The 12658-nt window shown below is 40.8% G+C and overlaps 1 protein-coding gene across 1 annotated transcript in view; it reads right to left on the bottom strand.

The window, feature by feature from the left end:
* Positions 1 to 12658, bottom strand: part of PLCL2 (phospholipase C like 2) — a 106633-nt gene that overhangs the window by 32704 nt on the left and 61271 nt on the right. Inside the window, exons 2-3 of the mRNA XM_066631440.1 lie at positions 5960 to 8446; positions 2424 to 2627 (exon numbers count right to left, since the gene is read on the bottom strand). Coding sequence (XP_066487537.1) covers positions 2424 to 2627; positions 5960 to 8395 — 2640 coding nt within the window. The 5' untranslated portion in view covers positions 8396 to 8446. The remainder of the gene's footprint in view (positions 1 to 2423; positions 2628 to 5959; positions 8447 to 12658) is intronic.

Raw genomic sequence — 12658 nt, 5'->3', positions numbered from 1 at the left:
AAGAGGCATAACAGAAAAATTCCAGTAGTCATTGAGGCGGTCATACCATCTTCAATCAGGTACCAATTCCACACTTTGGCAACAAAATCCAGTTCTCTCAAAGGAATGAGAGTTGCTGCCATTCCTGGCCTTAAAGGAAACACACATTCACTACAGTTGCCACTAGGAGATTGGAAGCAAATAGTTGTCAAACTCAAATGTGCATAGGTCAAAGTGTGTCGGGGGAAGGACCCTGTGGTCTACAAATCCTCTTCACAGCTCAGTCCATGTGAAATGAAGTGCATTTCTTTTTAAACACTCCAGGTTTTTGTTATTATTTTTTTAAAACAATGTTAAGTGCACTGGCAAAAGAGGAAGTTCAGGAACAGCATTACGCAAGATTTACAGTGGGCCCTCATCTGCAGACTCAGCATTCGCAGATTTGAATATCTGTAGATGTTGAGCCTGCAGCTGGAGGACCTCAGAGGAGGGCTGGGGGGGGGGGTCCCTGGAATGAATCCTCTGCAGATAACGAGAGCCCACTGTAGATCATTTTGTAGTACAGGTGGTGCCTTTTTATCTGCTGATTTTTGATCTGTGGATTTGACTCAATGCGAACGGTCATGGGGAAGCCGCAGTTCCTCTCAGTGGCCCTCGCAAGCACCAGTTCCCTGCCTACTCTGCCTTACTCTCCTCTCACAGTGGTGCCTGAAACTTTAAGACCCCATCATTGAGCGGTGTTGCTGCTGCCACATGGACGAAGACAAAGACAAACAACACCATTCGGGGATGGGTCTTTATAAACAGTACCCACTGTGAGAGGAGAGTGAGAGAGTAAGAAATACAACATAATTTAACAAATGTTATTTGTACCTTACCTAGAAATAGCTAACTGTTAACTATTGTTTCACCCACATACTTCATATTTTTATGTGTTTCAGAATATATCCAGCTTTGAAACAGATTTTACTAATACATGGTGTTGGAAAAATCCAGTGGGGCTTGACTCAAGTTGAGTCGCCAAGCCATTGCCCCCCATGATTCTATTTGAAAAGGAGTCCTAATGGGGGCACATTCCAAGTCTCCGAGTCACCCTTTAGTGACTCCAATGGACTCAAGTCAAGTCACCCCCCCCTTTAGAAAGCCCATCATGGAAAAAAATGGGACTGCTGCCAGGTTGTGTGTGTGTGTATCAGAGTTCCCTTTACTCACTCCCCTGATGTTCCTGTAAACAGGGTGGGAGGGAATGAGTGAGAGCCAGGACAGAAGCAGCAAGGGGGAAGAGGGTCATGTGCAGCAACTATGAGGCTTATCAGGACAACCTGACCTTTGGCAGCTCTACTCAGAAGTAGTCCCACTGGAGCTGGTCATTCAATGAGGGTTGCTTCCCCAAGTAACAACAGAGCCAAAAAGTCATAAGGTTGGAAAGCAGAATTAGGCAAAAAAGTTTTCTCCCATTTTCCTGGGCTTCTGCAGCCGATTATAAGGCAAGAAACCTCTTGGGGTACTCCTCCTGCTCTTCTTCAGCCAATAAAAATATCAGAATGCCCATCCTTTGTCCCATGATCATTTGTTCCTTTCTTCCTATCAGAGACGGTGGAAAAATAGCTCACTCCTGCCGCCCCCCACCTAATTCATTAACCCTTTCCTGCCTCGTGGCTGGAACCTCCCTGCTGCTTGCCATCATAATGCTGGCCCCACAACGTTTTTTACTTGGCAAAAACAGTATGCAAACACACTCAGACACAGGCAGACTCAAGTCCGCACACGTGGGGATGAGTGCCGAGTCGGGGGGCCCTGACTCGAGTCTTTTCAGAGTCTTCCACATGCCTGACTCACGAGTTGCTAAGTCACCGAAAAACACACATTTTTGTGACTTGAGCCAAGTCACTGACTCAAGTTCCCAACACCGCTAATACACATAAAAAGTGCTAAAGCTCGCAAAAACTAGTTTGCAAAAATAGAACTGATTCATATTGTTGATCACAGATTTCAACACTGGCATTAAAAAGATGATTTACAGTTTAGATTTTGTTCATGAAACTACTCCCTAAAAATAGCATCTTTTTTCTGTCTTTTCCCCTAAAACTAATGGCAGAAAGAGCTAAAACTGAGTTGCATGCAAAATTGCAAATCACTGAGAATTTAACAAAAAAAAAGGCAGATATATAGATGCTAGGGATAGGACATTTTGAAATAAGTACAGATCAATCAAATGCACTTTTTAATTTTTTTGACTTGCACTGGTCACAGCTACTATGTTAATCTCTATGGTTGCCGTTCATCCGAAAACAATCTAGTATGCTGTCTGGTTACAGAAATGATCTTTCAAGCATAAATAGTGATGCAACAAAATATAAATACTGCAGGTTAGACTGACATTTCAAAAAAGAGAACTAAGAACTTTGGTTTTCAGGTTGTGAAAGACACAAAGGACTACTCACCATTTCGTATGCCGTCACAATTTTTTTCAAAACCTCTGGAACAATTCCTTGCAATTCCATGATGGGATATTGATCACTGAGATTCACTACCACCAGAGGTGTGTTATCAGATCTCACCAAGCGTGTAGATACTGCTAGAATGCATTGCATAAGATTTGCTACAGGAGACAGGCCACACAACTCTTTGAATGAAACAACTGCATTCTGTTAAAAAGAAGAAATTAAGTTAAACATCACCAATATCTAAGCTTAATAGACTTCTACCTCACTGTATAATATAGAAGTTATAACTGATATCCGTCACTGTACTCTGGATAAATAGCATTTTTTCTAAACTGAGGAAAGTGCCATAGATAATTTGCAATATGCTGCTACAGGAAATTAATTACACTTTTCAACTACGCTACATAGACGATGTTTTCTCTCCTCTAGGGAGATACTCAAAGTTATTATGACAATGTGACTTCCAGATCATTCTAACTATTTGACAACCTTTTTAGGTATACAATCTTGAATGACCATCCTGGGTCATAAATTTAACCCTCCAAAGATAAAGCATTTGCATTATTTCCATGATAATCTATTCTGGGATGAAATAGGTGCAAGTACAGATCCCTTGATCTTTGTCCAGGATTACTGAATCACATTAAACCCACATCAACACTCCTGTACCTGGTAAATAAATCAGTGGCTAGAATGAATATAACAATTGTTAACCTAGAACAGAGGTGTCCAAACTTTTTGGCAGGAGGGCCACATCATCTCTCTGACACTGTGTCAGGGGGCCAGGAAAAAAAGAATTAAATTACACTTCAAATTTGAATAAATTTACATAATTGAATATATTAGAGATGGAACTTATATGAATGAATGACGGTCCTGCAATAAAAGGCCTATAAAAGGCATTGCACAAAGTAAGGCCAGCCTTTCCTTTGCTGCCGCTGCTGCATCACAGATGTGAAACAACAAGCAGTGGAGGGAGCACTTGACCCACAGCTCACGCAAGAGATCAAACAGTTGGCCGTCATGCTAAGAGCAGTTGCATCAGGCCAGTGTGGGCTTCAGCAAGTCTCCGGAGGGCCAGAGGCTCATTGGAGACTAGAGCCTCCTTGAGGGCTGGATTGGGAGTCTTCGAGGGCCACAAGTGGTCCTAGGGCTGGGGTTTGGGCACCCCAACCTAGAATAACTGAATATAACAAACACTCCACATTGTAAGATTAGTTACAACTCAATCCTATTCAGGATTAGGTTGCTGGCCGAAGCATGTTGTGATAGCGGAAGGCACTTCCATTGTCTCAAAATGGCTGTCAACAGCACGCAGAACGGTCTGTTGGCAGCCATTTTGCACATGCTGTGCAATAGGCAGCACCACCACCACAAGGTCCCACCAGGGCAGGGCAGGCAGTGGTGGAACGAGGAAGGGGAGAAACTGGGCAGGGAGGCTACGGGATGGGGTGGATAAGAATATTCATATACCACTTTTCAACAAAGTGGATATGGTGGCAATGGTGGGTGCTTGAAAAAGATGGTGTATCCCCTCTTTTCCAAGCCTCCCAGACCCTTTCTTCACCTCATACCAGCTACACAGCTAGTACAGATCCGAGGAGACCCATTGTGGAGTGGGAGGTTTATGGAGAGATACAGAAAAATAATTCTTCTTTCTCCTCCAAAGCGTGCTGAACCACCCACCCCTAGCGAGGTGCGGTGCATGCCTTTTTGGCATGGCTGCATCATGGGGGGACTGGGCTCTCTGAAAGCAAATACTCAACCTGGACCTATAAAATGTGAAACTGTCCTATGTATCCAATGACAACTCATTCTGCTCATTATGACCCCAAATAAAATTCTTCCAGGTGCCTTAACTGTCAGAATAAGCAAATATATTGCCTAACCAAGGAGGTGCAGGCTAGAGATGTCAGAACAGCTTCCCCACTGCTAGCTAAGGTAAAGGAGTGAATCACATATCATCACTGAGTTCTAAGTGTCATAGTCAGCAAGGTGTCCCATGGTATGTAAGGTTCTGGATTACAGACCTCTCAGACCATACTAAAATTAACTTTTGTTCATCACTTAACCAAGAATGTAAAATATTTACAAATACTATATTAGTTTTATTTAGTTTGTTTACTCTGACAAATTTATGCCACTAATTCATTCAAAAAATAAATCTGTAGTCTTGAAATCACTGGAAGAAAGAGAAAGCAGGCATGGAAAAATAGGGCTATTAGTCTGACTGACATCAATTTATGTAGCATTCGTGTTCACTATTTCAACAGCCTATGCCAATTTTCATTTTGAGAATCTGGCCCAGTGTATTGTCTGGCAGCCTGTAACAATTCTTACTCTGGTGGACTGACATTTAATTATTTACCAAATGTTAATCTACAGTTAACAACCTGTTCTTAGAGTTATTCATTCCAAATATGCAGTCAGGTCCTGGAATCGGATCAGAAATAAGAAGATTGAAAGCTGCCTTATACTGAGAGAGGCCATTGGCACATCTAGTTCAGTATTATCTACAAAGGCTGGCAGTGACGTCTTAGGAAGTCTGGAGATGCCAGGGATTGAAACTAGGATCTTCTGAATGCAAATAAGGTGCTCTGCCACTGAGCTATGATCTTTCCCCCTTCTATTTGTTTATACTGTACACCCTCCACTTGCTAATCTAAATGCTAAAAACCTTTTCAATTCTTATATCAGCTACTTATCACTCAACACCTAAAGAGAAATACAATATAACCAAATACAGTATGCCAGACTACAAGCTGTTGCAATTCTTTGGCATAATATTTCAGCACTGCAGCTATCAATGTCTCTAAAAAGTGAGAGGAAATACCTTCAAATATATATTTTTCAATGCCAATGTATTTTAAAATATTGTTGCTTTTAAAAAGTTCTATAATTTTTATAGAGCTCTAACGTATAGAGTTCCTTTGAAAGATTTCCCATTAGTGTGGGGAAAAGTACACTGATATAACAACAACAACAACAACAAAGATCAGGACTCCATTTACAAAGTCTTGTTTAACCCCTTCCTACAAAAGTATGAGCTTGCTCACACATTCTGATCTTTAAGGATTTCAGCACCAAATGGTGACATGTATGTGAAATAAGGCATACAATCCTATACATGCTTACAGGAAAGTAAACCCTGTTGCATACAGTGAGAATTTCTTCAGAGTAAACATGCATAGGATTGCACTATAAGTCACTGCAGATCATATCCCATAGAAAGAGCTATCATCTCACTCCAGACACAGTGCTTTTCAATGAACTCAGTTTACCTATCTATCAAATGTTGACCCACCAAGTACATAGAGAAAATGAGTAGCAACATCTAGTTTGCCCATCTATAATCATTTGACCTTCAGAAGAATAGCTGGATCACATACATTATTTTACAACACATCCTTATATCATCACTCAATAACTAAACATCTTCTATACTTATGTCCCATCATCCATTCCAGAAATCTGTATTACATCAACATATACAAATGAAAATGCCACTCTACTCAAAAAGTAAAAGACCGTACCTGCATGTTTTCCCTCAAATCCGTGGCATCCCGTATAGGTTGAAGAGCATTCTTGAATACTTCATCAATGATTTTAATCCACAGTGTCCTCATAGAGGCATATTCTCTGGATTTCTTGCTTTTCCTGACAGAGAGACCCCGTTTATGTGGCTTCCCACCACCCCTTCGGTTAGTAATAGCAACATGTACAAATAAGGAAGCATGTGCTAGAGCTTCTCCTGTCAAAGATTGCAGTGGAACATGCCGATAACCTGTCTGTAAACACTCAAAGGGAATTGTGTACTGCCCAATGAATTCATCCCCAATATAATCATCATCTAGCACCACAAAACGCACCATGGCAAGTTCAGGTAGATTAATCTGAAATTCAAAGCTCTCATCGAAAATTGGGTTATCCCCATTCTGATGTACAGTTTTTGTCCTTTGCTCTGCACAGTCTGCGGGGATTCCATGAATTTCGACATAGACATATGGATCTACAACATCACCTTTGGCACCTGATCCTTTTGGTTTTGGAAAGTTCTGTCCACTGATAATCTTAACATGAAGAAGCTGGGGCGAAACTCCAGGCACAGTGTCTTTTGTATTTGCGCTGAAGAAAGATATCTCTTCTCGCATGATAGCTGGTCGCAGCACATAACCACAGTTTCCATTTTGTCGAAACCAACCAATGTTGAGATCCATCATTAATCCAGGTGTCTGAAAGTTCATTGCCACTATCTGACAGCCACACTTCCAAAAATCTTGTGGATTCATATTACTAGAATCAATCCTCATAGGGCTAGGAAACACTCTGGCAAGGAAACGCTTGTTGTAATTCACAAAGTCTCCAGGGTTTTCGTTGGCATATTTGGTAGCAAGCACTTCATTAAAGGAGCAAACCTCCCAGTATTTCTGAAGCTGAAATGTAGCCTGAAAATCTTTGAACTGAACTGACTTGCATATGCTTACCAGATCTGAAAGCTCTTTACAGAGCTGGAACCTTTTTACTGTCACAACAGTCTGTTGTTCCACACCCTCCTTCCCCATTCTCTGGGACATTTCCAATCCTTCATCTTCATCTGTAACATCTCCCTCTAGTCCAGAGCAATTAGAAGATAACTTCTTGGCTTTAATTAGTATTTTTACTTTAAGAGATTCTGGAGAAGGCAGATAGGATTCCTCTATGTTTGGAGATTCTGTGTACAGCTTGTCCCCCAGTATTTTTTTCATATGCTGAACCATCACTTTCTGTTGCTTGAGAGAACAATGATTTTCTAAGCACAGTATAAGAGGATAGTCCGAAGCAAAGAACGCATATTTGTTAATAATGTCAATTACACTACGGAAGACTATCTGTGAGGTCATTGTATGCCCTGTGTAAATTACAGGCTCGTTGTCGGGACCATCCCATACATCCAATTCAACACTTCGACACCCCATTTTCAGAGCACGGATGTATCCAGTGATATCTGACGGGCCTCGAAACTGGTCCTCTATCAAGTACGTATTATGAGATGAGTTTATGAAATAATGAGATAAAGGTTGATTCATGTCTTGACACACCTTTTTATGCTCTGGATCAAATATATGACATTCTGGTGAAGTGAGATAATTTGTAAAACCATCTATAGAAAGCCAGCCCTTTTCCTGGCCTTCTTGAGATGGCTCATATTTGCAAATAATGTCAAGACTTATCTCTTCAGTGACATGTGCCATACCCTGTTCTGCTTCTAAAAACATCATTAGGTCCTTGGTGTCGAGGAATTCTTTATTGCTAGAAAACTGAACTAACAAGAAATATATTTCAGGGCGAGTGCAAAGCTCATGAAAAACTTCAATAAACTCTTCCTTCGTTACTTCAGTGCCAGGTTTGTCTTTTGATCGGTGTAGCTCTTTGAACTTTATTTCAATTTTGCTCATTTTCAAACCAGGATTTAGGTTTTTTATAAATTGCACAGCTCTACACAACGATATACGCCCCAAATTATCTACATCTGTTTCATGAAACATATGTGAAACCCATGAAGTCCGCATTTTATCTTGGCTACTTTCTAGCATATCTAGTGTATGTTTTCCATACGATATCAAGTATCGGAGCCCAGTAACCCAAATGTTTGCAACATCTGCAGAATTTGCAACAAGATCTAAAGACTCATAATTATCTCCATAAATAATAGAAAATGCACAGTCTTCTGAGATCTGGTCAGAAATTCCATTGCTACGAAAAATGTCTGTATTTTTCCCTGTTCTCACTTCTTTGACAGATTTCACATCAATCCTTGCTTTTTCAGAATCCTTCTTTGAAGGTTCCCAACGTAGCGACTGCATATCTGCATCTAAAAGGAAGTATCGATGGTATACTCTAGAGTTGGACCGAACCTTTTTGAGTTCTGAGCCTTCAACCATGGCATTAATACAGTCACTTGCACTACTGATCTTCTTCTCTGTTGGCATGCTGCTAAATGACACCGTCTTTTTACGTTCTCTTTTTTGCTTTGTACCATCCTGAAAATAGAGAAGAGAAAAGTTAGTAATGTATTTGTCATATAACATGAAAACACCTCTACATTTAAAAGACTTTTGGGACTAACCTGTCCACAAATTCTGATGTTCATGCACAGTGGATTAGCCTTAGTATTTATTATCTTTTATAGCCATTATTTATTTTTCACATTTTCATACAGCCTTTTCTCCAAGAACCTCAGGGTGGTATATAGAGTTTATCCCTCCTTTTGTCCTCAACAACCCAGAAGGAAGGAGGGGCCAAGAACAAATTCTATTTTGAGTTTCTCACAGAGCAAGCATGGGGGCAAGAAGAGAAGAAACTCGGGGAACTGGCAACCCCCTTCCCTTCTTCTGGGCCTTGGGCAATTAGTTACAATAGTTGGGAACACAACAAAACAAGAGTTGCACTGGCATAGTGCAGAATTCCACTGGAATGGTAAGGTGTACAATCCCCCCACTATGCAGACATTTTTGAATACTTTCATGTATTGGCCTCATATTATATCAGCTTCCTTTCTTTCAGGAAGTTATCAGAATATGCAGATCAGGAGGGGGAAGTTTCTAGGCATTATCTCACCCTTCATTAATGCCTTTATCCTCTTAGTCAACATGGGAGCACACATAAGCCTTGAGGCCAGTTGGCTAGTTAGTGATGGGAAGATGGCAGAATTTTATTTTGTGCTCCAGTTAGGTATCTCCCCCTTTAATCTGTAAAGAGTCCTACTGCTCTTTAACCAGGGAGGCAGTAGCATACTTTGAATGTCTGAGGGTGATTTCAGTCCTAGTGGTGAAGACAGAACAATTATGCTCACCTGTCCAATCAGATTTACCAATTAATGCCTTTGGGTGCCAGGGTAAGGATTTCAAGGAACTTTGGGGATACATACTACATTTATCTGCCCTGAAGAACTCATGTTGTGATGATGACAGGGGTTAGAGTGCAAGCATTGAATCACAGGGTTTAGTTCCTGAGTTTTACCAGGAGTTCATTCATATCAACACTCATCATGCATTTACATAATTTCCCATAACGGACTGAGGGTGGTAGCATCTTGTTTCTTGGGGGCCTGATACTGCTAGTGCTTTGTTTTCTTCACTCCTAATAATATTGGCAATTGAACTTTTAGCTCTCTGCCATGCTCTTACAGATCTGAGCTCCCATGCCGTTAAGGTGAATAAGATTGGTTTTTCAAAAGCTGGCCTGTCACATAAAACCACAGATACCTGCAAGAGTTCAGTGTCTTTGTAAGTTATATTAAGACAAGCTCTGCACACAGACCCCTGTACAAGAAAAGGCAAAACACTTTAAAAGCATCCTTTAACACCTTAAATATTATAACCTCTTTGGTCATCAGAGGGGGCCCTGTTGGTTGTGCCGTCATCAAGAGAGGTTAGGGAGATGGTAGCCACAAATAGGGCCTTCTTGGTGGTGGCACCTGTATTGTGGAATTCCCTCCCCTTTGAGTTGCGAACAGCTTCCTCTTTATTAACCTTCCGGTGAGGCCTCAACACTTTTTTTTATTTCAGAAGGCCTTTGCCTGATGGAGGGCATGATGGCTGCTTTTCAACAATTTGTTAAATTTGTTTTACTGCTGTATTTATTGCTGTAGTTTTATTATCTATTTTATAATTGTTTTATTTTATATATTTTATGACTTTTAAATGTTGTTAGCTGCCTCGGGGGCCCTTTGGGGAGGAAGGCGGATTACAAATCCAATCAATCAATCAATCAATTTGGGCTTTCACTGTGTCTGCCTGATTTTGATATAATAAAACTATAATAAGCACATAAATATTACAAATATGTGACCTGAGTTTACAGGCTTGACTTTTGCAATGACAGAAGGAATAGACATTTCAAGTCAGGAGGAAGAGATTAGCAATGCAACCCTATACATGTTTACTCAGAGGTAAGTCCCACTGTGTTCATTCAGGCTTACTTCCAGGAAAGTGTGCACAGGACTTTAGCTTTCACCTATTTGGCTGTTCCTAACGGCATTGCTGGAATGGGGACAGATAAGACAATAATGTGGAGATGTGTTCCTCAAAAGCCAGGTACTGTCAGAAACAGTGCTGTAGGACACATAATTGAGAATGTCAATGGTGTTGATTGGCCAGAATGCCAACCTTATGGTCTTGGCTGCAGCAGCTGTCAGTTCAGGATGAAGTGCGCTGTAGCGAGACAGCTCACTAAAGGAAGCAGTGTTATCTGAGGCATTGCTGTACTATGTATTTGGGGAAGGTGTTTTCAAGGAATTATGGTGAACTAGAAGTATGTGATATATGGTGCTTGCTCTTTAGAAACAGCTAAAATGTTAAAGGATATTTGTCAGCCTCTGGCATTTTAAATAAGTTTTCTTATAGTGTTACTCCATTGATTTTGATGGTCCCTGAAGTATATAATGTATGTGGCTCCAACACTGAGTGGTGAACCAATTCCTCCTCAAGCTGCTTTTTCCCCCACACAAGGAAAAAGATACGAGTTTCTCAAGACAGTATCCAATTCAGAAGAAAAAGCTGGAAAATCTCACTTTACATCTTATTGTGCCTACAGCATCAGTACTAGATAGGAATAGAATGTGGAATGCGACACATGGAGGTATAAGGAATGGGTGGCAAACCAAACTTAGAATAGGACTCTTATTAGCTATCCCTCCTCCCTACTTCCTTTCAAACTTTAACAGGCTTTTAGCTGGAAAGATAATAATCAATAGAAAAACTAAGGCAGCATCATCCACAATGCAGAAATATTTCTGCAATCTGGTTTTATGAAGGGGCATTAAGCGCAACTATCATCCTAATAGAAAAATCAAGAACACAAACTGATAGGGAACAATGTGAACTGTGAAAGCCCTGCAGGCATTTGCAATAAATGTTATTTGAAGTGGCAGGGAAGGACACTATAGAGAACAATGGATATGAGCCAGGAGGTTAAACTTTTGAAACCACAAAGATATCAAAAACAGAACACATTTGTATTACAATGCACACTCTAAAAGAAAGATCTGCCTCACTGAGAGTGATAACATTTGTCCATACTAGGACATATCTACACAACTGCTACATAGAAGCCACTTTAGCATTTTACTCATATCAGCTGTTCTCACGTGATAAGATGATGGAGAATGAGGATAAGACATGTGGGTAACAAATGGTGGTTAGACATCTTGGAACATTACAGGAGTTGAAAGTCAGCCCTCCCCCCAATGAAAAATAAACTGCCATTAACATCAGACCATCACATATGCTAAGCTTACCAAAGAAATGCAAAGGTTAGTGCCTCCCTCCAAGGCCCCATGCATACTACAATGTGCATGCAGACTTTACAAACTTTCCAATTTGCACATGCCAACAAAAGCACATATTGATCTGCTAATGAGGCAATTCTCAAAGAAAGGGTGTAACAACCAAAGCCAGTACCTGCCCTCCACAATGAGAACTTGGGCCCAAGCAAAGACGGAAAGGCTAGGCCCATCTCATGCTATCTTATTCTTGCCAGCTGTGAACTTCAGCAACAGGTTGGGAGTGCCCTCATTGGCGGATGACTGACACATCTTGGCCAATGAGCACCCCGCACCCCAATATAACCTCCCTATTCTAACCCAACATTCGCTCAACTCTCGACCTTCTCCATACCCCTGCGCCGTTCCATAGATATCCATAAGTCTGTCTATTTTATTTGTGCACTTTATGCCTGTTTGTGCACTAGGAATAAAAAAGATTCCTGCACTTGACTTGAGCTTGGTGTACTCCTTTCTTCCAAACTTAAAAAGAACTGCACAGGCTGTGGGCTGGCCTGAGACAAAGGGTCACTGCTCAGTGGCAGGACAGATGCATGCAAAAGGTCCCAGGTTCAATCTCTGACATCACTAGGTAGGGCTGGCAAACACTTCCTGAAACCCCGGACAACTGCCAGAGTTAGATGGACCAATCAACAGTCTGCATCAGTACAAGGCAACTTCTTCTGAATCTATGTGAGATAATGGTGCTTGGGATTCAATCAAAGCTTCAGTTTCCAAAAGAGATCAACAGTTTTAGGTGAAAAGTCATAATCCAGCATGTCAGTGCCTCAAGAATCTTTCTAGAATTACAACTCAGCTCAAATTAAATTTGTGAAATAGGCTGGCCTTGTGCTAAGTTAGTCATTTTACTAAGAATTTATAGGAATTCAATCCTAAACTTATTCCTTTGACATAAACACAATTTACTTTA

The sequence above is a fragment of the Tiliqua scincoides genome, chromosome 5 (genome assembly GCF_035046505.1).
Source record: "Tiliqua scincoides isolate rTilSci1 chromosome 5, rTilSci1.hap2, whole genome shotgun sequence".
NCBI classification, from domain to species: domain Eukaryota; kingdom Metazoa; phylum Chordata; class Lepidosauria; order Squamata; family Scincidae; genus Tiliqua; species Tiliqua scincoides.
The sequence above is the reverse complement of the archived record's forward strand: the minus strand, read 5'-3'. Positions and strand labels throughout refer to the sequence as shown.